The sequence below is a fragment of the Malania oleifera genome, chromosome 5 (assembly GCF_029873635.1).
Source record: "Malania oleifera isolate guangnan ecotype guangnan chromosome 5, ASM2987363v1, whole genome shotgun sequence".
NCBI classification, from domain to species: Eukaryota; Viridiplantae; Streptophyta; class Magnoliopsida; order Santalales; family Ximeniaceae; genus Malania; species Malania oleifera.
Window position 1 is genome coordinate 99,917,311 of NC_080421.1, and position 26,926 is coordinate 99,944,236.

The following is a 26,926-nucleotide window of genomic DNA, read 5'->3' on the forward strand; positions in this document are numbered from 1 at the left end:
TCATTTCATTTCACTTTAAGTGACTCTTTTCCATTTTACATTGTTCACATTTCGCATTTCATTTTCGTTTTATTCATTTCCATTCTCATCTCATTTCATTACATACCTAGCATCTTTTAACTATTTTACCCAACATCTTTCAGTTGTTTTACCCAACATCTTTCACCTGTTTTACTCATCATTTTTTCGCTGTTTTATCCAACATCTTTCAGCTGTTTTACTCAACATTTTTTAGCTAGTTTTACTCAACATCTTTCAGCTATTTTACATGATTGCATTAACACTCACATGCAGCATATTTCATTATTAATGCTTTACTTACTTAACCTGCATCTTATACATTTAACATATATTCGCACAGAATTTACATTTACTCATGCCACACAATTTAGTAATAAAATTTATACACATTCATTGTAAAATAAGTCAACCCACATTTAGCATTTAAATACTGAAAATATAATTTCCATTTCTTACATAATTATCCTGAAAATATTTCTTACTTTTATCAGTTCATTTTCGCATATATGTATCTAATAAACAACTCTAAACTCGAAAAAAACATAAATTAAATGATTGACATTTTAAACCCATATTGAGACATATACACGTATATGTAACAGAATTCATTTTCCATTAAATTCATAAAAATTATGGTTTAATATATATTTTTCCCCTTACCTGGTTTATTGAACTACACCAACAGGGACCCCAAAAAGATGTCTGCGGCGCTCACCCGGACCCTAAAATAAAAATCATAATTCCATTAAATTAACCCTAAATAAAATACTATTTTAATATTTCCCGAGCCCATAAATTCTCAATAAGTAATTATACCCTCAAATATAACCAATTTACCTAATTTTCTAAATCCTACTCTCTCTTTGGAGTGGGGTCTAGAAAACCCTAATTGAAAATTTATTCCAACCAAAATGACGACGATCGCGACTAGGACCCCATATTGGTGCCTGATTGTCAATTTGACTGAAGATTTAAGGAGAAATTAAGGATATAGAGGAAATACACCTTTCCCCATGAGTGCGCCCCCCTCACGACAAATCTACTCTAATAGAAATGTCAGTGGTGGAGTTAGGAGCCCAACGATGCCTTCCGTTTTTCGATCGGCGCTTGTTAGGCCGACGAAATTGAGGAGAGAGAGAAGGATGACGGAGGAGTGATTCAAAATTTCCAAGGGGGGGTGTTGCTACCTCTACAATTGAAAGAATTCGCAGGAAGCTTCAACACCCCTCTGCTTTGATGCATTTGGCAACCCAAGGGTCGCTACTGAAACATACCAGGTCACTTACCTTACTCAGTAAGCTCTCGAGTATTAGATTGATCTCGTCCTCACACAGTTCAAACAAAGGTTTACCAGCGAATGCCCCAAGAATAGGGAAATCTACCCGCCCATAAAAGTAGATTCCCTCTGCCCTAATACGTTATGCAGCTACTGCCACATATGAAGTTACTAGTACACTCGCTTTTCTCAGTAAGCCCTCAGGCGAAAAGTATGCCCCGCCCAATCATAACATGTTCTACGAATATAAATACTTTCTAATATCATAATACATTATTCTTTCTATCATTATTCAACCATTCACATATATTAATGTTCATAGCTTAAACATTACATTGTATTTCACTTTGAGTAACTATTTCCCATTTACATCGTTCACATTTCACATTTCATTCCATTTTCATTTCATTCATTCGCACTACAGCCGCTCTTTAGACGTCATCAGTTAGTCCATATAGAAATATGCAAAAATCTGCTAACACAACTCTTTTTAACTGTCATCAGTTTGTCCACATAGAAATGTGCCAAAATCAGCTAACACGACTCTTTTTAACTATCTTACATTTACATGGTTGCATTAACATACACAAGTAGCATGGTTCATATCATATTTCATTTTTAATGTTTTACTTACTTAGCCTGCATCTCATACATTTAACATACATTTGTACAGAACTTACATTTACTCATGTCACACAATTTAACAATAAAATTCATACATATTTCTTGTAAAATAAGTCAACCCACATTTAGCATTTAAATACTAAAAATATAATTTTCATTTCTTACATAATTTCCCAAAAAATACCTTTCACTTTTTATCAGTTCATTTTCGCACATATACATAGCTAAATAAGCGGTCCTAGGCTCAGAAAACATAGTTTACATGGTTGACATTTTAAAACCTATACTAAAACATATACATAAGTATAACATAATTCATTATCTTTTATTTCATAAAACCTAATTTAATATATATTTTTTCCTTACCTGATTTTTTAAACTACGCCAATAGGGACCCCAAAAAGATACTTGCGGCGCTCACCCGAGTTCTGAAATAAAAATTATAATTCCATTAAATTAACCTTAAATAAAATACTATTTTAATATTTCCTAAGTTCATAAATTCTAAATAAATAATTATACCCTCATATATAACCAATTTACCTAATTTTCCAAATCTCACTCTCGCTTTGGAGTGGGGCCTAGAAAATCTCAATTGAAAATTTACTCACGCCAAAATGACGACGATCGCGACAAGGACCCCGTAGTAGTGTCTGATCGTCGATTTAACGGCATATTTAAAGAGAAATTAAGGATTTAGAGGAAATATACCTTTCCCCATAAGTGATGCCTATGCCGCTCCCACGACAAATCTACTCTAGTATAAATATTGGTGGTGGAGTTAAGAATTTAACGACACATTCCGTTTCCCGATCGATTGAATATTCGTCGAGAAATTGAGAAGAGAGAGAGAGACGGTGACGAAGGAGTGAGACGAGAGAGACTGAAGAGAGGCGCAACTTGATTCCAAATTTCAATTTGGAATTGAAATTGAAGATTGATTCTTTAAGAAGCTTTTGATTAATATATTATACTTTAACTTATATGTATAGTATATTAAACTTTTATATATATATATATATATATATTTATTCTAATTAGTTTTTTTTTTCTTTTCATACTATTTCTTTTTATTTGTTTATTTAATATATTAATTTAATAATATTTAACTAATTAATTGATTAATAATTTTAATTAATAATGTTTTTTTTTTCTGGGTTATTACACTCTTACTCTTATTTATTTCAAAATCATTTTTTTAAGAGAGTTTTTGATTGTCTCCCTTGCTATTTTCATTAGCAAGTTTTTTGCTCTTAAGAATTGTTTGAGGAGTTATTTATTTGGGCATTTAGTTTACATTCAAAGCATAAATACTCTCATTTTCTTTTCACTTTGAAAATCTTTTTGAAAGTAAGCTTTGATATTTCTCCACATACTTCCTTGTTAAATATTTTGTTGGAGTAATACATTATCGCTTAGAAGCCTTTTTGCACATAGAATTTCAAATGCTTGTATTTTGTTTTGTGTAAAATTATTTGAAAGTAAAATTATAGGTTCTCCTGCACTTTACTTGAAAAACAATTTTGTAGAAAAATATTATTTGGGTTTAAATCTTTGAGCACTCATCATATATACTTGATTCAAATATTAGATTGAGAAAAATACACACTCTCACTTTAACTCAAATTCATATCATATGTAAGTGCATTGTGCTTTAAATTTGTACACATCTACTTTTGTAGAAGCATTCATAGTTGTACAAAAATATTGATATTATTGTATTTTCGATGTGTGGTTGGAAGATAATTGCACTAGCCTGTAACATGCACCGAATTTGCTCAGACTCGGTTAGGAGAGCACCAGATAGACTTAGACCCGGTTAAGAAAGTCTCGGATTGATTCAAATTCGGTTAGGAGAACTAAGAGCACCATCTTGTAAGGTGTAGTTGTGAAGGTTGGAGTCAGTTGTGTAATGTGACCTGAGGTATTCCCTTGCCTAGTAAGGAGATGATGCTGTATTAGGTGCCACTCCACCCATTAAACAAGCCTTAGTGGAATCCTTTCACTTGTTTGCTTAAGGCGGGAATGTAAGCAGGATTTGACGAAACCGGATAACAAATTTTATGTTGGCTCTTTATTTTTCACACTTTACATTTTTGTACATGTATGTTCAGTTTTTATTGTCTTGATTGCTTTACATACATTCTTTAAATATCTGCGATATCGATATATTCTTAGAAAGCCATTAGGTTGTGTAATACTGATTATGACTTGAACCTAACTTAGGAAAAAAATTTTAAATACCCAATTCACCATTTTCATTACACCAATTACATCAAACATTAACCAAACCAAAAGATTATAATTTTGAAGGCTAACTAACATTTTATGTTATATATATTACAAAATCTAAAGGCTTATATGTAAACTAACACACTTAACCCTTATGGAACGTTTTAAAAAAATTAGTTATGCATGAATTTCATAAAATATGCTAATTAATTATTTGCTTACGAGACAAACATATATTTTGTCAAACTCCTATCTTCCCACCACAAAATGTAATACGTATATTTTTATTTTTATATAATTTAGATATAATTTTATTAGTTTTATTTTATTTTTTATGTAACTATATTTTGATTCTAAAACAAATATTTTTAAATTTATGTATAGTATCTGGTCTTTGTTACGGTGTTATATTGGTGTGGTAGAATAAAACAATAGGCCTTCTTGACTTTCACAATCTCTCTCAAATTTCAAAATTTTAAAGTTAAGAATTTAAGAAGCTAATGCGAACCAATAAAATTTATATTTTATTTTTAATATACTTTTCTTTTATTAGAGGGGATTTACATACTTTCACCAATCACTTAGTGTTTAAATTTGGTGTTATTTTTTTACGAGAATTAGTTAGTACATGAAAATTCGATGAATTGAACCAAACTAAGTTTAATTTGATCTTGAATTTGCTTTCACCAAATTCAACCAATCGCACTTATTAGTTGAAGTATAACTTTAAAGCTCGCTAATACATAATAAAAATTTAAATAGAATCACACTTTTGACTCTTTTGAGTCCATCTTAGGCACATTTGATATATAAATTGGTAGATGAGTAATATTAAATTAATTTTTATCTCAAATTTAAAATTTATTTGTTAAATTAGTTAATATATTAAAATTCAAAGTAGTGCATACCTATGTGAAATTGAATGCGACCTAAGAAAGGTGTAAAAGGTACCTATGTATAAGATTAAAAAGATATATGTCAAATTAGAAAGAAAAATATTATTTGTGAGGAGTTCATAATGTCACTAGTTGACGTGGAGAATAAGTAAAACGTGAACCTATGTTGACTTATATTATACCTAATTTACTATATGTACTACCAAAAATTGTTGCTTAAATGAGCATGGTAGGAGGGTAGGCATTGGAGCATCGGAGGTTTGAATTTTAGTGAGGCAAAGTCACGGTGTGCTTTGTTGCCCCTTCGAGGGTCTCGTTTACACCTATGGGGATCTATCAGGAGGAGAGCCGCATCCCAAACGTCCAACCCAAGTGTGTATAAGTTTCGACCACATCCAATTTACTTGGGTAGCGAACCAGGGGGTAGGTTGCTGCCTGTGGGTTTGGTGCCGCACGGTCAAAGGGCTCGCCGGTGGTTGGAGTTTTCACCCTAATAAAAAAAAAATTGCTTAAATGAAAAAAAAAAAAATTACACGCTTTTCACAAAATTTGAAAGTTGAAATCTAATAAGCAAGGGACGAGCTCGCGTAGCTCTGCAGTTTTGGCGGCAAAATCCACAGGGGTTCGTGTTAATTAGGGTTCATCCCTCTCCCATATGAATCTCTTGAATTTCCCTGCGTTTTTATTTAATGCTTCCACTATTGTAAGTTTTCTGTTCTTACGTTCTAGGGTTTCTTCGCGCCAATTTTTGTTTCAAGTCTTCTCTCTATGAGAACGAAATCTATACCAAAGCTTTATTATATCGGTTTGCGTTCGTTGATGATGATGATGCGATGTTACTGTGATTGAGGCTTCCATGGAAGGAGTAGCGCCGTCGGATTCTCCGACTATTAGGCCTATTAACAAGGGCATAGTCCACAGGATTTGTGCTGGGCAGGTGATTCTAGATCTTTCTTCGGCTGTTAAGGAGTTGGTCGAGAACAGCTTGGATGCCGGCGCAACCCGCATTGAGATTAGTTTGAAGGATTACGGTGAAGAATCATTTCAGGTCAGCGATAATGGGTGTGGCGTTTCACCTAGCAACTTCAAGGTAGCTATCTATATAAAATTTGTGTTGTGCTAGTTTCATTTCCTTTGTCTTTTTGGTTCAATGGCCGTCACAGTTTCACTTACTCGAATGTGATTTAGAAAATGGAAATTTTTTTTTTTTTTCTCCTCAACGGATCTTCTTTTACTAAAATGTGTTTATTTGCGGGATTTATTGAACACCGTTTGCTGGATTTCATCATTGTTGTGTGCATCAGAAGCAGCACAAAAATAAACCTAGTAGTTGATTATCATGAAACTTCTAGTTATTTGGCACTCCAATATTTTGAAACAGGTATTGAAAACCCTGCACGCTGGTTTTTCTGTGTTTGCAATTGTATCATTCTGATTCATTCAGCTATTTTCATTGTCGTGTTCTTTTTTTTTTTTTGCAGGTTCTTGCACTCAAGCATCACACGTCTAAATTGGCAAACTTCCCTGACCTTCAGTCTTTGACCACTTTTGGGTTCAGAGGGGAGGCATTGAGTTCCCTCTGTGCATTAGGGAATTTGACTGTTGAAACAAGAACAAAAAATGAATCGGTTGCAACGCACTTGACTTTTGACCATTCAGGTAACTTAACTGCTGAAAGGAAAACAGCCCGCCAAATTGGTACCACTGTTACAATAAAGAAGTTGTTCTCTAATTTGCCTGTTCGAAGCAAAGAATTTAGTCGCAACATCCGCAAGGAATATGGAAAGCTTGTTTCTTTATTAAATGTGAGCTACTACTTTATGCCACATAGTTATGATTAAATTTTGGCATTGCTTTATGTGTTAGTACTGGGTAATGTGGAAGGACTAAATGTTTGTAAATTTGATATGTTTCTGAAAGTATTAACTATATGCACTTTTGTAGTTTTACCTGACCCCACTTATGATGCACTCAATGTCCTCTAATTCTCTTCACACATAGCTGGTCCCAAAGGTTTAAGAGGAGGGTTGCATTAGGCTAACAATCAGTGTAAAGTTTTTAGATATAATATGTACTCTTATTGATTATTTATTGAGGGAGGGGGGTTGTACGAGCGATTTGTTGCACTCATACCACTTGGGTGTAGCTAAAAATGGGCAATGGTGAGCCAATTCGTCGCATCAAAGTGACGTGCTGTGTCGGTTGCCTAGTATGGTGTCAAATATTTGAGGGTTCCACCATCATTCTTGAAGCGGGTTGACAAAGAAGCTAGTTCAGGGGGATAGGGTGAGATTAGAAACTTGGAATATAGGGGACACTTAATGGTAAAACTCTGAATATAGTTGACACAATGATTAGAAGAAAAATAAATTAACATAATCTAAGTACCAGAAACTAAGGTTATGTTTGGGTCATGAAATAGCTTTTCTCGGAATAAAATGGAATATAGTGAAATTTTGGGAATGTAGGTAATAGCTATTCCTTATATTTTCCTTATTATTTTATTCAATATGCAATAAGAAAGGAATATATATTTCCATGGTGAGTCAAAAGTTATGATGCTTTCTTCTTGGTGTTCTTGCCCTTGCCCTTTTGAGTCCTCAAGATGGCATTTTATCCCTCATTTCATGTCCTAGCCCCTCTTCAAATCTCTATAGAAAAGCTTCTTCTCCTCCCTGGATGACGTCCTAATCACCGACCCTTGCCTTAATTCCAAGCCCAACCTGACACCCGTTCCCCTTAGCCTTTCCTTCTTTGGTTTTGGCAGAAGCTCAAGATCCAAACATGATTGGAGAGGTCCTCGCTGTGTTCGAACTCCCATCCCCAACTTTTAGATAGGTCGCAAAATCAACCCTAGCTTCGTGAAACCTCTGTTATGCTAGTTCCTAACTTGAGCTTTCATCTTCGTAGCAAGAGAGGTTGCCTACATTTATGATGCATTGCCCTATGCCACTTTTTTCTTAATACCTTGGCCCCCTTGACTTCTTGGCTAGACACAAACCCCTCGTAGGTGCTTGATACAGGGATGGGAGAGTTTGCTAATCTCTAAATTGAGAGGAAAGTGTTTTTTATAAATTGGTTGGATTGTGCGATATACTGCATTACGAAATATGTTGGTAAACACGTATCATACATCGTGTTGAAGGAGGAACTTGTTTGGGTCCTTAATATGCTAGGAGTGATTTGTGAGGCAGTAGGGACTACAGAGAGTTGCCATAGAACTAGATTTAGGAAGGCTGGGAACAATGTGGGTATGAAGCTTCTTGAAAATGGCAAAGATAGATATTTACACCTGGAGAGAGACTGTAACAAGTTTCTTCCTGCCCTTTGCATCTTGTAGGGTGATCAGAAGAATGGGTGGAGGGCTCTTCTTGTTGCCCTATTGGAATTCTTGTCGACCACAGTTGAGACTCGTAAATCTAACAATGTTAGTTGGAGATTTTTGGATTGCAGATCATCAAACATCAGGTAAGAGGAGAAGTGTGTTCTAGAGACTTATTGAAAATATCCTATGCTGATGCTATTAGAGGAGGTTTTGTGCCCCGATTTTCCTTACCATTTTTTTTCCACATATTAGCATACATAACATATCAGCCACGTCACCACCCCGATACCATTTAAGCATGACCCTTGCCCGGGGTGGGTATTGGATAAAACGGTCATACCAGTATTCCTATCAGCGGAAGTCATAAAATATATATATGTGTACATCACAGTGAATACACATACCAGAGTGTCAACTAACTAGAAGTTTATATATCAACTTACATCCCAAAATAACAAAACTCTAGGGAAATCATCCATCCCTAGTTTACACACTCACCTTGTATATTAGGGTACCAGCTCCACTCTATCTGGGAGCTCTATTACCAGCTCGTTCTCGGTTTCCTGAAATATTTAAATGATTGGATGAGACACATCTCAGCAAAACAGAATAAATTATTTACAGTGTGTGACAATATGAGATTCATTGTTTCATAGCATATAACATATCAGTGATAGTATCTTATGAGGAAATATATCATTTCCATAATCATAATCATATAGATATACAACACAAGCTTTCATAAGCTTTTACTTCCATTTCCAAAATCATTCATTCATAATCCAAGTTTACCCGTGAAGTTCCTGAGAATAAGGAAACTTACCCGTCCCTACAAGCAACTTCCCTCTGCCCTAAAATCGTTTGCAGCCTAATCCGATTAACCCAAGTTCAGCTACAACTGATACTTATCAGAGCACTCACCTTACTCAGTAAGCACTCAGGCGGTGTGTCTTACTTCCCTTTAATTATTTATTTACTCACACAATTTCATTTCTCATTTTCATTTCATTTCCATTTCCATTTCTTTTCCATTTTCCAACATAAGTATCCTTGGTAACCCATACACCCATGTCTGTAACTCATGGCTGCCTTGAGAATCTTTCTCCATGCCATTCTTCCCCCCATGGTCAGGGTTGTGCGGCCCAAAGGCTAGATCTAATGGCGGTTGACCGACCCGGTTAGATCAAATAATACCATATACCTGTCTGTAGTAACGAATGGCCTGCCTTATACCCTGGTTCGGAATTCAGGGGGCAATATACAACCATTCTCTGGTCCATTCGTACTGCCTCGCCACACGCTCCACGAGTCTGTGTGGTTGCACTTTTCATCCGCTAGCATTGGTACCGTGCTCGATATCATAACCCATCGCTGGGGTTTACATAACCATTCCATCAGGGTTTTCTTTTCCACTATTCCACTTTTCTCATATTAGCATTTCCAAATTCAATATTCATTGCAATTGTTAGTTACAATGTTCACATTTCAATATTCCTAGTAAATTCACATCTGTCTACCAATAAATTCTTAGTATTTCAATACCAGTTTCCTTTCAGAACAATATGCATAATACATATCACATGTTTCATCATTTCCAGTATATATATATATATCAATATTTCATATTTACCTCATTTCATAAAACTCTTTCCATATTTCACATAATTCCACATCTCTCTATATACACAAATATCAGTATTTCATACTTTCACTGTTTTCATAAAAATCGTTTCCATACATCCTTTTATCCCATTTCATTATTATCCAGAAATCGCAATCAACATTTCATCATTTTCATATGATCATATGCCACACAAATTCCATTTATGAATCATATCATAATAATTTTAGGGAAAATACAATAATTCATTTCACATATAATTCACCCAGTATTTCACAAAAATATTTGTTCTAATTTATTCCTCTCACCTGGTTTACTGAGATACTCACAACAACACCCAATTTTGACGATATTCGGTGTTCCCAACTCAAAAGCCTAAAAATCATATTTTCACCAAATCAAACAACTCATTTCTCACAACATTCAACAAAACCCCAAAATAATTTTCATAAAACACTTCCTAGGTCCCTAATAATCCAAATAAATCATTAAACTCCGAAATACTCAACTTACCTTGGTTTTGGGATGCTGCACCAAAACTCCAAACTGAAATTCTGCTTCGGCAAAGTCATAAAGAATTCTCCCACAAGCACCGTGGGGGTTCCTGATCGTCAAACCGGCCAAAAACGGGGCTGAAACCCTAGAGAGAAGGTAGAACTGCCGTTTCTAGAGAGAGAAAGAGAAACAAATTTTCTCTCGCAAAATCCCGGCTCTCGGCTAATTATAGGCAGCTGTCCACGTGGTCTCGTGGACGAGCCACGTCACTTCGTTGACGAGCCCAAGAAGGGAGTTCGTCGACGAAGGTTACAGGTTCGTCGACGAGCCTGAAGGTCTTGAAATCACCTCTCTCGGTAACATCACGTTGACGAGACACATGTCATCGTCGACAAGTTTAAGAAGATAGTTCGTTGACGAGCACAGGGCTCTCGTCGACGAAGCCCTGAAGATTCCCTTTTGAATTTCTTTCCTTCTTCTTTTCCTTTATCATTTAATTGCTATAATTCTCCGGGTCTCTACAGGGTCAGTGTTGAGTATGGATTATGGAATGGCTACAATTCGCAATCACATGGGCCAGAGGGCTTTTTTCCTGTTAGGCATTCCATCTCAATGCACAAATATCAGAGGCCTAAGTCACCTTGAGAAAAAGAAGACAAAAAACTGTATGAGTCATTAAAGATAAGGGCTCTAATTCTAAGAGCTCAACTTTAGAACTGCAACAAACAAGGCCAGTGTTTGAGATGTTGTAGGGCTGACTTCAACAAGGGAAATTAGAAGGGTTGGATGGTCAGAGATAAGAGGATTGTTTGTTTTCTAGAGAACCTATAGTAGAGCGCTCTGTTAAAAAGGATTTCATGATCAGCAAAAATGTTGATGTTAATGGCAATTAAACTGATCCTTCAATTGTAGCTTATATGGAGATGACAAACATGATTTCAGAAGGGGATGTGGAAAATGGTTTGATGTATGATTCAGGTGAAGATATGGGTAGTATGTGCAAGTTTGAGAAGGAGTTTCTAGTTGATCAAATGAGAGCTAAATTTCATTTAGAAGGATTGAATTAGTTGTTTGAAGCTCTTTTCAAAGATCTTGCAGAGGATGGGGTAGATGAGGAGGAAATTCCTGAATAGAGTTTGCAACATATGGAGAGTGTAAGCCTTCAGTCAAATTCAGATCTTGCACAAATAGGTATAAGTTCTTCCAAGCATAACTGTAACTAAGTGAGAGCTTTAAACAATGCGGGAACTTTGCCTTTTAACCCTGGCCATGGGATTAGTCCCTACCTCGTATCTTAAGTCAGTTGTTCCCTTTTGTAGGCAAATGGATTTTCGTAGTGAGGACCCTTGCACATCTAGTAAAAGAATTCTTCACATCCTTATCCAACCTATGCCTTCTCTAGTAACTCTTTGTTATAGGGATGACTTTTCTAGGGGAGAGGCTGTGATCCTAGTTTTAAGGGAGGTGAGAGGGATTGCCTAGACCTGCAACAACTCCTTGAGACATGGACTTGGATTTGGTAGACCTGATTGGGAGAGTGGTTAGGTTGGGATTGAGTCCTAGGACGTATGAGAGAAGGAAGAAGAAAGTCCAGAAAGAGCTATAAAATCTAGCATCGACAATTAATTATGGGGGTGGTAAGGTTTTGGAAAGGGTGGTAAACGTGTTTGATTGTGAAGATAGTAAGTTGGAATGTGAAAGGTTTAGGTAGCTTGAGGACAAGGTGTTTGATTAAGGAGGTTTTGGATAAGAATTCGTTTAATATCGTCCTTATCCAGGAAACTAAATTGGAATTCATATATGAGGGTGTAGTGAAGACTATTTGTGGTGGGTGTTGTAGGGATTGGGAATTTTTGCCTTCGTGTGGCGCTTTAGGGGGTATTCTTGTCTTGCGGGATTCACGCTTTATTTTGAAAGTTGATTCTTTAATTGGGTTTTTTTCTTTGTCAGTGTTGTTTGAAGTGAGAGGGGTGGGGCAATGGTAACTCTCTTTATGTTTATGGACCTTCTAGACCTACTTTGACGAACTCTTTATGGGAAGAACTTTGCTCTATCTTTTGCTTTTGTTCCCTTATGTGGATTATGGTTTTATAACCCGGATCGATGATCGATTCGGTGAAGCCATCGGGTCGGTTCAACCGGTTTGATCGGCATGTTGAACTAGTGGCCGAATCGGAAATATATATATTATATTTGTGTATTATAAAGAGACTTTAATGATGATGTTAATATTAATAAATTATTATCATTTTGTTTGTATTTAGAACTTTATTTGGAAGAAAGAAAAGAGCAGAAAATTAAGTAGAAAATTCATTATTATATTTTTTAGATACTATTAAAAATAAATATTTATTTAAAATTAAGAAAAAGGAAATGTTAATAATGTGCAAAATAAAAATTGCGTTTAATTGATTTATTACATATTTTGTTTTTGTTTTTGTTTTTTTAATTTTCGTTACCAAATATGAAAATTTTAGAGTTTTTAATATTCGGTGTTCTTAATATTTTAAGCTTCAACATAAAATATTTTTAATTTTTGAAAATTCTATATATATATATATATTTTTTTTTTTGCATATAATTTTGTATGAACTTGTATGCATATTTTAGAACACAAAATGAATGTGGCTCCCATGGCAAGGTCCTTGCAGCACATGCTTGAGGTCTGAGGTTTTGTCCTAGGTCCCTCTCAAAACGCAATTTTTTAAGTATTAATGAAATTCGAGTCACCCCCACTTGGTTCGCTGGGTTTGACCGAGTCAGCCCGAGTTACTCAAGTTTGACCGGGTTGATACCGGTCCACACCAAATCTGGTTTAAGCCTTCTATCCAAACCGGTGAGGTGACTAGTTCCGGTCTAGCTCGGTTGGACCAGCTAGTTTGGTTCAGTTTTTAAAACTTTGAGGTGGATCATGGGACACATTTTTAAAGTGGTTAGTTTTCCAAGAGAGAACAAAAAGGGGGGGGGGGTGTAGAACTACCATGAGTATGCTCGAGTGTTACTCATTTATTAGGGATTGCGGGTGAGAGATCTCCCTTTGGGGAATGCTTCATTCAGTTGGTTTGATGGGGTTTTTTTTGGGGGGGGGGGGGTGAGAGTGTGGCTAGTAGGGTGAGTTTTTGTTATGTAGTGAGTGGGAGGATGAATTTCCCAACCTCCCTCATACTACTCTTCATAGGACTACTTCAGATCACTTCTCTATTTTGTTGGAGTCTAGTAGGGTGTTGTGGTGTCCTACGTCTTTTTGAGAACATGTGGCTGAACCATGTGTCATTTAAGCCTTGGGGTTAGGATTCTTGGGGAGAGGAAGTGGTGAGCAAGGTATTAAATTTCGATTTCGACTCAAATTATAAGCTCCAAAAGTACGGAAATTTCGATGAAAATTTCAATTTTGATGTGAATTTCGATTTTGATTTGAAAAAATAACGGAAATTAGTAGTAAAGCAGGGAATTCTTTGTGAAACTTTAGAAATGGTTAACAAACATAATAATATAAGTTTTAGGACTAATACATTACAAATTAAATACTTCTATGTTTTGTATGAGGTAGAAAAGTTCTAAAATAGTATGTGTATCAAACACATTTGTAAGATAATGTACATTAAACATATTCAGTTAATACAAATGAAATTCATAAATCATTATTATTTATACAAATAATGATAATTTAGACATGAATGGTTAAATAAAATGTTACTGTAAGTTATTTTTTCATATAATTTCAAAAGCACTTGTAATATCTTTTGTTTCGATAAAATAAATTAAGATAGAAATTTCATTAAAATTTGATCGTATAGTTAAAAGTGCGACAAATTTTGCTAAAATTTCGAGATTTCGATAAATTTCGGATGATTCAATGAGATTTCAATGGAAATTATGCAAAACAGAGATCGAATGCCATTTCGATTTTGAGGGTGACGAAAATCGGAAATTTCGATGGAAATTTTGACAATTTCGTGGAAATTTAAGACCATGGTGGAGAGAGGTTGGGAAGTTTTTAGATTATTGAGGAAATTGAAACGACTGAAGGAGAAATTGATACCTTCGAATAAGGGGGAGTTTGGAGACATTTAGACATAGAAATCTAGTCTTTTAGGTGAGTTGGTGGAGGAGGAGGTTATTCAGTCAGAAAATGAGGATGGCAGAAGAGTCTCTATCAAAAATGAGTTGGAAGAGGTGATTTTTGAAGAAATGAGGAGTTGGAGGCAAATGACCAAATTTTAAGTGGGTGAAAGATGGTGAACAACAACAAAACCAAGCCTTAAGTCCCACTAGGTGGGGTCGACTATATGAATCCTTTTTCGCCAATTTATGTGATCATGAACCATTTCTTTTGACATATTTAGGGATATTAAATCCTTACTATCTCCTCTCACGTTATTTTAGGTCTACCCCTACCCCTTCTACTGTCCCCCACAGTAACAAACTCACTCTTCCTCATTGGTGCACTATGTGGCCTACGTTGCAAGTGTCCATACCATCTGAGTCGTCCCTCCCTTATCTTATCTTCTATAGGAGCTACATCTAACTTACCGCAAATATGTTCATTCCTTAATTTATATTTCAATGTTATACCACTCATCCATCTAAGCATTCTCATTTTGGCAACTTTTACTTTTTGGATATTATGTTTCTTCGTCGCCCAACATTCCAATCCATATAGCATAGCTGGTTCTTATAGTTGTCCTATAAAACTTCCCTTTCAATTTTATGGGTATCCTACGATCACAGAGCACACTTGAAGCACTTCTCTATTTTACCCAACCTGCTTTAACTCTATGCATTGCATCATCTTCAATTTCTTCTTTAGCTTGCATGATAGATACAAGGTATCGAAATCTACAAGTGCTATTTATTTCTTCATCATCAAGTTTAACTTTGTTCCTCCTATCATTACTAAAATTACATTTCATATATTCTGTCTTATTTCTACTTATCCTAAAGCCTCTAGATTCCAAAGCTTCTCTTCATAATTCTAACTTAGCCTCTACTCCGTCCCTAGTTTCATCAATTAATACAATATCATCTGCAAACAACATGCACCATGGTACCTCCTTTTGAATACTCTTAGTCAATTGGTCCATCACTGAAGCAAAAAGATAAGGATTCAAAGAAGATCCTTGATGTACACCTATGGTGATTGGAAATTCTCTAGTTTCTCCATCTATAGTCCTTACACTTGTCATTACTCCATTGTACATATCCTTAATGACATTAGTATACGTACTACATATACCATTTTTTTCTAAAACCCACCATTGAACTTCTTTAGGTATCCTATTATATGCTTTCTCAAGGTCAATAAATATCATATGCAAGTCCCTCTTCTTTTCTCTAAACTTTTCCATTAATCTTCTTAAAAGATATATAACTTTTGTGGTAGATTTCCCAGGCATAAACCCAAATTGATTTTCTGAGACCTTTATTTCTTATCTTAATTTTTGTTCAACTACCCTTTCCCATAATTTCATTGTATGACCCATAAGTTTAATTTTACGATAGTTATTACAATTTTGAATATCTCCTTAATTTTTGTATATAAGTATTAAAGAGCTTTTCCTCCATTAATATGAAATTTTCTTAGTTTTTATAATTGTATTAAATAAATTAGTTAACCATATAATTCCATTATCACCAAACTTCAATTGGGATGTTATCTGGTCCCATAGCTTTTCCATTTTTCATCTTTTTTAGTGCAAACTTTACTTCGTTAACTCTGATTTTGTGAATAAATCTCATATTTTTAGTCTTTTCCTCATTTGACAATTCTAAGTTTAAGCCTTCTATTTGGTTTTCATTAAACAACTTACTAAAGTAACTTCGCCATCTTTCTTTAATGTGTTCGTCCTTAACCAAGACAATATCATCCTCACTTTTTATACATTTTACATTTCCTAAGTCCTTGCCCTTCCTTTCTCTAACTTTAGCAAGTTTAAATATATCTTTTTCCCTTTCTTTTGTATCTAATCTATCATACAAACTATTAAATGATATACATTTAGCTTCACTAACGGCCTTTTTTGCATCTTTTCTTGCCTCGTTATAATTTTCAAAGTTATCCTTGTTTCTACATTTTTGCCACGTTTTATACCAAATTCTTTTTGTCTTTATGGCTTTTAGTACATCTTTATCCCACCACCAACTTTCTTTGCTATTTGAGAATCTTCCCTTTGATTCACCTAAAATCTCTCTTACTATCTTTTTAATAGAGTTAGCTAATCTACTCCAAAGAATATCCCATCCTCTAGAGTCCAATCCTCATCTTTGATCATTTTATCTTTGAATTTTATTATATTTTCTCCTTTTAGGTTCCACCACCTAGTTCTTTTATATTGGTTTATTTTAACCTTTTTCTACCATTTTTTAATACATATATCTAACACTAAGACTCTATGTTGTGTGGTTAGGCTTTCACCTGGAATAACTTTACAATCCTTGCATGATAAACGGTGTACCCTACTAGTTAAAAAAAAATCTATTTAATTGCTATTTTGGCCTCTTTTAAAGGTTATTGAGTGTTTTTCTCTTTTCTTAAAACAAATATTCGTTATATTAAAATCATATGATATAGCGAGGTCTCAGATCATCTCCTCAGGCTCATTTTTGTCTCCATATCCATATCCTCAATGTATCGTCTCATAATTTTTATTATCCCATCCAATGTGTCCATTCAGATCTCCTTCTATAAATATTTTCTCAGTCCCTGGTATGCCTTGTATAATACTATCTATATCTTCCCAAAATTGTTTCTTAAGATTTTCCACTAAGCCGACTTGAGGAGCATAAGCACTAATGATATTAAATATCTTTTGTCCTATTACCATCTTGATTTTTATAATTCTATCCCCTACTTCATTTACATCAACAACGCTATCTTTTAAGTTTTTGTCTATAGTAATTCCTACTCCATTCTTATGCTTTTCTTTTCCATTGTACCAAAGTTTAAATCTTGATTTATCAATTTCTCTAGCTTTCTCCCCCACCCACTTAGTTTCTTGAAGGCAAATTATATTAATTCTTCTTCTGATCATTGTATCCACAATTTCCATACTTTTACCCGTAAGTGTCCCTATATTCCAAGTTGCTAATCTAATCATAGTTTCTTGAACTAACGTCTTTACCTGCCCACGTCCTGAATGATGCAGGAACTCTCGTGTATTTGACACCGTACTCGGGCGCCGACACGGTGCGTTGCTTTGGGGTGACGACCTAGCCCAACCTCGCCCACTTTTCGCTACACCTGGGTGGTACAAGTGCAACACGTCGCTCGTTAAGGACGTCCCAGCAAATATTCGGTAAGGATTCATATCACAGTGTTTGGAATGCAACTCTCCTCTTTTACCTGGGCTTGGGACCGATTGGGTGTGAAAAAATTAGGACATTAAGTGCATCACAGGCGGAGTTAAAGATGGTGACTGCAATTCTTTTTTTTCCCAATAGGTTAGCTAATGGTTACAAGATGAGAATTTGATTAAGGAGCTGGATTTGGGGGATGGGAGGTTTACGAATATTTAACGTCTAATTGCATCTATTATTACTGATTTCTTTTGCAAATTGTATTTAGAGAAAATCCATAGACTGATGATTGAGGGTTTAGTTTGGGATTCTATTTTTGATGATTATATGCAATGGTTAAAGAGACCATTTGATGAGATGGATAGAGAGAAGGCTTCAGGTCTAAATGGCTTTTACATGGTTTTCTTTCAAGATTGTTGGGAGCTCGTTAAGGGTGATTTGATGAAAGTCTTCACTAATTTCTGTGGGAATGGAATTTTAGGCAAGAGTTTCAATTCCCCTTTTATAGCCTTGGTGCCTTAGGAAGCTAGATCTTCCAAGGTTGAGGAATTTAGACCTATTAGTCTTGTATCTAATGTGTATAAGATTATGACTAAAATCTAGCTAATAGGTTGAGTGTGGTGCTCAATGTTACTATTCAAGTGCTTAGAGTGCTTTAGTAGTGGGGAGACAAATAATGGATTGTATTTTGGTGGCTAATTAGGTGGTGGAGGACATTTGTAGGAATAAGAAGAGGGGGTTCATTTTCAAAGTAGATTTTGAGAAAACTAGTGAGTTTGAGTTTCCTAGATAAGGTCTTCATGAGAAAGGGTTTTGGGGAGTGTTGGGGCAGGTGGATTAGGAGCTGCTTGCCTAATATGTGGTTCTTAGTTGTTAATGGCGAACCTAAATCTTGGTTTACTGCTTCAAGAGGCTAGACAAGGAGACCTGTTATCTCCCTTTTAGTTCGTCCTTGCAGCTGATGTAAGTGGGATGGTGCATAGGGCAGTTGAAAGAGGTTTGGCTAAAGGGTTTAGGTGTGGGGAATGAGGGAGGTGGTGGTTTCTCATCTTTAATTTGTTGATGATACGATTTTATTCCTTGATGATCATAACCTTTTTTTTAGATGAATTTTGGGTATTTGAATTTTTGAGAGGGTTTCTGGGCTTAAAATTGATACGAGGAAGAGTGGTTTAGCAGCCTTAAATGTACCCATCGAGAGAACTAGTGATTGGGCTGCAAATGTGGATGTGGTATGCTGGTTTGGCCCCTAACTTATTTAGGGGTTCCGTTTGGGAGGGAATCTTAGAGGGGGCGGATTTTTGGGATCCAGTAGTGGAAAGGGTTACAAAGAGATTACATGGTTGGAAGAGTGCACTTTTTTCTATTGGGATAGAACATTTATTGAGGTTTGTCTTTCTAGCATTTTGCTGTATTTTTATCTGTTTTTATAATTCCAGTCAGAATTGCTGGTAAGCTTGAGAGAATCATGATAGTGTGGGGAGTCGTGGGGTCCATTTAGTGAGCTGGGTGGAGGTTTGTAGGTCTAGAAAGGAAGGGGGGGGGGGTGGGTCTTGGGTTTCTTAAGACACTGCCCTTTTAGCTAAATGGTTGTGGTGCTCCCCTTTAGAAGATAATTTCATGTGGCATAGAGTTATATGTTGTAATTGAGTGGGATACCAATGCTTGTTTGAGATGTTCTTTGGGGAGTTTGTGGAGGTCTATTTCCCAAATTTACTTTATTTTCACCCCTCACACTAAATTTGAAGTGGGGAGGGGTTCTTGGATTCGTTTTTGGAAAGACCCATGGCTCGGGAATGTTTCTTTTTTCACTTCTTTCCCTCATCTTTTAAGACTCTGCTCTAAGCTGAACAAAGGTTATCTCATTTTTTGTGGATAATGTGAGTAGCCTTTTGGTCTCTTGGAATCTTCATTCCAAGGGACCTCTAAATGATATGGAGATGGTGGAGTTACCTCCCTTGTTGTCTGTATTGAACAATTGCAACTTATCGGGGATGTTTGTTCTTGGTGTCTGGATCAATCGAGGGTGGGTGTTCACCTTGTTAGATAGGGAATGGTCAAAGAACCCATTTGTTTGGGAGGTTTGGGGTTGAAATCCCTCCTCACCTTCAATAAAGTCCTTCTCTAGAAGTCGTCATGGAGCTTCATGAAGGAGAAAGACCACCTTTGGTGGGATATTATTGTTTCTAAATATGGGTTTGAGCACAATGATTGGACAACTAACGGTAGAAGAGGTCCCTATGGAGTGGGTGTATGGAAATTCGTCAGGAAAGGATGGGATGAATTAAAAAATTTGTGACATTTCAAGTAGGGAATGGGGCCAATATTTACTTTTGGCATGATGTATGGCTTAAGAACAATAATCTTAGAGCTGCCTTTCCTTCCATCTGTAGCTTGTCTTGTGACAGAAATGCCCTTATCAGTCATCATCTCCAAATCACTGACCAGGGAATTTTCTGGGACATTCCTTTTACAAGTGACATGGCAGATGGGAACTTCACACACTCTTTGACTTTTACAGATTTCTCTACAAATTCTGTCACCAAAACATCCCCAACAAACCAAAATGGGCTTTGGACAAAAATGGTGTTTTCATTGTTAAATGTTTCTACAAGCTCTCATTGTTGGGAACAAATTGCAATAACTCCACTTGGATTCACATTTGGAGGATGGCAGCCCTCCATACATGAAAAATTAACACTCGACAATCTGCCGAAAAGAGGGCTTATAGTCACGAATAGGTGTTTTCTCTGCATGGCTGATGCAGAATCAGTCAACCACAGGTCCACATTCTTCTCCACTGCTCCTGGACAAGGAACTTGTGGAATTTGGCTCTTTCCTTGACTGGGCAGCAGTGGGTTATGGGAAATTCAGTTGGAGGGGAGATTTGGGCTTGGAAAGGCATTAGAGCCACAAAAGAGAAGCGGAAGATTTTGAACCTCAACCCTCTTGCCATTTTTTGGTGTTCTTGGAAAGTAAGAAATAAGAGAGCCTTCAAAGATTGAACTACTTCACTTAGACTTGCAAAGACCAATGGATTGCTGCTGTTTCCAGCTGGCGTAGTGGGAAAATTTTTAATGGTTATTTTGTAATCTTTGATGTTTGCAACACTCTTCAGAGTGGTTTGATGTTTTGTACCATAAGTTGGCATCCCCTTGATGCCGTGTTAATATATTTTCTATTTGCTGATAAAAAAATATTTTTACTATTATCCAAGTCAGTAGTTACAACATAAGTCTTTTTCAATTATTATTATTATTATTATTATTATTATTATTATACAATGCTGACCCACCGGTTCAACCACCAGTTTGACCCAGCGGTCCAATCGATCGGACCAACCCGGTGGCTTCATTGGGTCAGTCACCAGTATGGGTTTTAAAACCATGGGTTAAAGTTCTCCCAAAAATAATAGCGTTTCCTTGGTTGGTTGTGCTTAACAAAATTAATACTAGTAACTTGTTGCAGGTTAGGAGAACTTTGAATTATCTCTCTCCTAATGTTTGCATGCTCTGTTATAGGAATTCCAAAACAGCCTCCCATCTTTTTTCACGTTGTGACTCTGCTTGGAGGATTTGGAATAAAACTATTTGGTATTATGGAGGAGAGCTGGGTCTGTCGCTATTTAGTGGAAGACTTGTTAGTCATCTCTTTTGCTGGCTTTGGAAGAAGGAAGGATAGGGCTGCTGTATGGAAGTGTAGCAAGGGTTCAGTTTTATGGGTTTATGGTTGGAAAGTAAAGTTTTTTACGGGAAGAAGTTGGATTCATCTTTGGTGTGGGAAAATATTTAGTTTTTGACTTCTTTATGGTGTCTCGGGTTTGGAATTTTCAGGGGAGCTAGTTTTAGGATTTAAATAGGGATTGGAGGGACTTGTTGGCTTGACTTTATTTGTTCTAGTTTTTTTATGGAACCAGGTTTTTTTAATGAAATTTATTTCGTATATATATATATATATTCCCATGGTGAAATTTGGGAATAGTTATTCCTCGTCTATTCTTTGTCATGGACTCATAAAAGTTTCACATTGTTATTTGTTTTATGATATTAACGTAAATTTTTCTATGACTGATTTTAACTAATCTATTATAACCAATCTATTCCTCGGAATAGACATTCCAAGAACCAAGCTTAACCGAAGTGCACAGGGGAGAAAGCTAGAGAAATTAAAAAAATCAGAATTTAAACTTTGTTGCATTGGAAAGGAAAAATATAAGAATGGCATAAGAATCATTGCAGACGAATACTTAAAAGATGGCGTTGTAGATGTTAAAAGAGTAGGATATAAAATCATAAAAATCAAGATGATTTTAAGGCAAGAGATAATAAATGTCTTTAGTGCTTATGCTCAAATGGGCTTTTGTAGAAAACCTTAAAAATCGATTTTGGGAAGATATGGATAATATTATACAAGGGATATTAGGGACTTAGAAAATATTTATAGGAGCTGATTTGAATGGACATGGTAGGAAAGGACAATAAAGGTTATGAGAGGATGCATGGAGGATATAGAGATGGAGATAAAAATGATTCTAATGATATGATCTTTGATTTTGCCTTGTCATATGATCTTATACAATGATACATGAGAAGATATGTTATAATCTTCATGAGTGGTCAAACAGTTTTGTTTTTAACTACGGTATATCAGTATCATGTAAGGATTGTAAATTATCCTAGGTGAGAGCTTAAGTACACAAGTTTTAGTGTTATATATGCATTAAAAAATGAAAGAGAAAGAGTAACATAAGCCAATGCAAGAGAACATCCGCTCCCGTATCAATACTGTGGCCTAGAACATGTTGTGTACTAGTTAAACATGGTATAAAGAAAATACAACTTAGTTGATTAAATGGTTACAAAAAACATTGCCAATATCTTATGAGTCTTTCTAGAAAAGGAAAAATTTTGCCTACTAATAATCTTGGGCTATGTCGCTATCTGCACTCCCTGCCATTTTCTGGAGGTGGAATACAATCCCACTGAGTTGGATTCCATGTGAAGTTAAATTCATTGATGGTGGTGATGAAGGTGGCAGAGTAGGGCGTGATCATTGGAGTTATGGGGTGCAGCTGTGCTTCAATGGCAGTGGCTTACTAGTTGACATGGGGATATTTACTGGCTGAAGGTGGTGGAGTTGGGATGGTGATTGTGGTGTTGTAGTGTTTGTGATGAGGGAGCATTAGCCTAGGGGAACTCCCTTACTCCTAGTTTTGGGCATAAAACCGTAGGGAAATAATGTCAATATTTAGGTGGGAATAATATTTCTCTATTGAGGGTGAGATGGTGGTGGTTTTCAGCCAAAAAAATATTTCTATATATATATATATATATATATATATATTTTGTTTTAGTACCTGATACTTGTTGACATGCAGTATAACAATTTAAATGATTACTTGAAGTATCAGTTTCTTGAATATGGTTTGTTACCGGTATCATCATTATCTTTCAGCAAGTCATTATAATCTTTGAATTTAATATTTAGTGGTGGATCTGATGTCTCATCTTTGTGTGGTGACTGGTGTGGACTATTATTTTGCTTTTACATTTGGAAGTAGGGGTTGAAAATTGATGAAATAGTTATTCAGTATTTCTTGCAATGTGGGTGGATCATTGTCCGTTTGTCTCATTTATTTTGTTTTCAGGCCTATGCCGTTATTGCCAAAGGAGTTCGATTAATTTGCACCAACACAACTGGAAAAAATGTGAAGTCTGTGGTACTCAATACACAAGGAAGTGGTTCGCTTAAAGATAACATCATAACAGTGTTTGGCTTGAATACTTTCACCAGCCTAGAACCTGTGACTGTGTGTGTGTCCAACAGTTGTAAAATTGATGGCTTTCTTTCCAAGCCTGGACATGGTTGTGGGCGCAGTTTGGGAGATAGACAATTCTTTTTTGTAAATGGCCGACCTGTGGACATGCCCAAAGTCAGTAAGCTTGTAAATGAGTTATATAAGGGTGCAAACTCTAGGCAGTATCCCATAGCAATCTTGGATTTTACTCTTCCAACCAAAGAATGTGATGTCAATGTAACACCTGATAAAAGAAAAATATTTCTTTCTGATGAAGGTTCAATTTTGTATTCCCTAAGGGAGGGTTTAGAGAAGATCTATTCACCAGGTAACGTAAGTTATTCTATTAATGGATTTGAGCCTGCTATGCAAGTAGATCAGCCTGAGTTGTTGCCTCCTCAAAATGGATCCCATTTAGTGTCAAAACAAGTATTTGCAAATGGCAATGATCTTAAAGAAGAAGTGTGTGGAGGAAAACAGATTGCAGATGGTGGCATTTCTTTTAGAACACTAGAAAACGGGATTGAGCAGCCCCCTGAAGAAATAAGGATAAAAAATCATGATGAAATGCCAGTGGGAAAGGACTTTACTCTTAAAGTCCATGGGACTAAGAAGGATAATAATGTTGTTTCTGGGTGTCACGATCAGCAATTGACTGCAGAAATTCACAGCAATGGTGTTTCATCCAATCCATGTGTTTCGCCTCCTTCAAGAGCAGTTAAGGAAAGTCTTTTTGAAAATAAAAGAGATTCATCTGTTTGTTCAAGCCGTGTTCAATCGTTACTTGACAAATTTGTGACAGTAAACAAAAGAAAACATGAAAATATTAGTTCAACGCTATCTGAGATCCCTGTCCTTAGAAACCAAGCTCTTCACTGTCGGCAGGAGAAGACTTCTGAAATTAATGCTCTGATTTCAAGATCCCCAGTTAATGAAAATCATGCTGATGATTTTGATGAAGTTATTGAAATTGAGCCTTCCAAGCATCTTAGAGTGGTTGACAACCCTAATGAAATAGGAATTCCACTTCCATCTAGAGACAGCATAAATGCTGGAGAACTCGGACAGGTATGATGTCATGCTTGTTTCAGTTTGTCTCTGTTCAAGCTTAAATAATATTATGAGGAAAATGTGCTCACACATGCACACACGAGCTTTGTTCAAGAATATTTTGAGTGTTCTCACTTCATTGTGATATGGGATTGTGTATATTGAGAATATCATTTGCAATTTCTGGCTTGGTTGTATAAAATGACAAGTAGGTGTTTTCAAATAAGTATTTTGGTTTAAAGGGAAAAAACAGAAACAAAATTCAAATTATCATTGTTACATTGTATTTTGACATGAGTTTAGAATGAAGTATGTATATTTCTGAAAATCTAAGGGCCCATTTAGTTGTGGAAAACATTTTTTATTTTCCACATTTTTGTTTTCCAAAGAATTATAAAAACTTTGGCTTATTTTTTAGTTTTTCAAGATTCATATTACAAAGGTAGAAAATAGAGTTTGTATAAAGTGCAAAACATTTTTTTATATTTTTTATTTCTAAAATTCACAATAATCACAAAAAACAACTTGTTTTAAATTTTTCAAGAATTATATAAGGTAGTATTTGGGATTGTGGATTTTAGAGCTTAAATTTAGATTTGTTTGGATTTAGAATGAACTCAATACATAACCCATACAAATTATAGTCCAAGATCCAAGTTTCATGCTTCCATACCCAAGGTAAGAATTTGAAATCTAGAAAAATAATAAAAAATGTTGTTGAGATTTTTGATTAAATGAATGATCCAACACAAAGATAGGCCTCTCCCTCTATTTATAATTCACATCAAATACATTTTAATGATTATAATACCCTTGCTAACTCTCTCTAATTAGCATAACACTAACACACTTAATAATGCTAAATGACTAAAATAACCATGAACACTCTCACCTAAGCTGGAGCATAGATATCATATGCTTTTAGCTTGTTTCAAATAAATTTAACATGAGCACCCCCAAAGCTTTGTTAAACAAATTAGCAAGTTACATATCAGACTTCACATAAGTGGTAGTAATGAGCTTCTGCTCCAGTTTCTCCTGAACAAAATGGCAATCAACTTCAATGTGTTTTGTCCACTCATGAAAGACTGGATTGGAGGCGATTTGAGGAGCAGCTTTATTATCACACATCAACTCCATAGACTGAGAATGTGGAAAACCCCATTCTTCTAACATGTTTTTCAACCAAACTAGTTCACATCTAGTGTGAGGCATGGCCCTGTACTCTGAGTGAGCACTAGACTTGGTCACTACAATTTGTTTCTTACTCTTCTGGGAAAAAAAAATTACCGCCAACAAAGATACAGAACCAGTTGTGGATCTTTTGTCTGAAGGTGATCTGACCCAATCTGCATCAGTATATCCTTGAATGTAAATGTGATCCTGATCTTGATATGAGAGACCTCTTCAGGTGCACCTTTGGTATATCTCAAGATGCGATGCGTCCCAATGACTTGTCCTCAGGGAATTCAAGAACTGGCTGACAATCCTTATTGAAAAAGATATGCTTGGCCAAGTGACTGTGAGATAATTCAACTTTCCAACAAGTCTCCAATATCGTCTAGGATTAGACAACAAATCACACATATTCAACACTAACTTGCTCGTAGGATCTATGGGTGTATCAATAAGTTTGGATCCCAGCAGCCATTCTCATCCAACATATTAGGAATATGCTTCATCTATGATAAAACAGTTCCTATACGAGATTTGAATAATTCTATACCCAAAAAGTATTTTAACATTCTCAAATCTTTAATAATTTGAAACTTAGTTTAGAAAATGTTTAAGGCTCTGAATACCTTGATCATCATCACTTGAAATTACAGTATCATCCACATACACAATAAGGACCCTACCTGATGAAATATGATGATAAAACACAGAGTGATCCACTGCACACCATCGAAGGCCAAACTCAAGTACTACAACACTGAATCGACCAAACCATGCCATAGGAGTGTTTTAAACCATATAATGCCTTCTTGAGCTGACATACTAAGCTTTAAGCTTGGTGTTAGAATGCCACTTTACCTAAAAGCTTAAGCTTTTTGCTTGTGGGCCAACAACGTATGCAAAAGCTTTAAGACTCCCCTGCACATGCAGCCTGACAGCACATGGAGAGATAAACATACGATAAATAAACCCATGATAGGGAATACAATAAATTTTTAAATACCACACAATAAATGCGGGCAACAAGATTAGAAGCCAGGACCTCCTAGTAACCAGCTCTATTACCATGTTGAGGTTTTTGACTAAATGAATGACCTAACACAAAGATATGTCTCTC

General features: G+C 35.7%; 1 protein-coding gene across 3 annotated transcripts in view; it reads left to right on the forward strand.

Moving 5' to 3' along the window:
* Window positions 1-5,509: 5,509 nt before the first annotated feature.
* LOC131154790 (DNA mismatch repair protein PMS1) overlaps window positions 5,510-26,926 on the forward strand; it is a 76,875-nt gene continuing 55,458 nt past the window's right edge. The window contains exons 1-4 of one of the 3 annotated variants that reach the window (XM_058107543.1): window positions 5,513-5,671; window positions 5,779-6,139; window positions 6,531-6,854; window positions 23,434-24,651. In XM_058107543.1, the coding sequence (XP_057963526.1) occupies window positions 5,906-6,139; window positions 6,531-6,854; window positions 23,434-24,651 (1,776 nt within the window). In that variant the 5' untranslated portion in view covers window positions 5,513-5,671; window positions 5,779-5,905. Of the gene's footprint in view, window positions 6,140-6,530; window positions 6,855-23,433; window positions 24,652-26,926 lie in introns of all 3 variants that reach the window. The other 2 variants (XM_058107545.1, XM_058107544.1) reach the window with 2 other exon arrangements.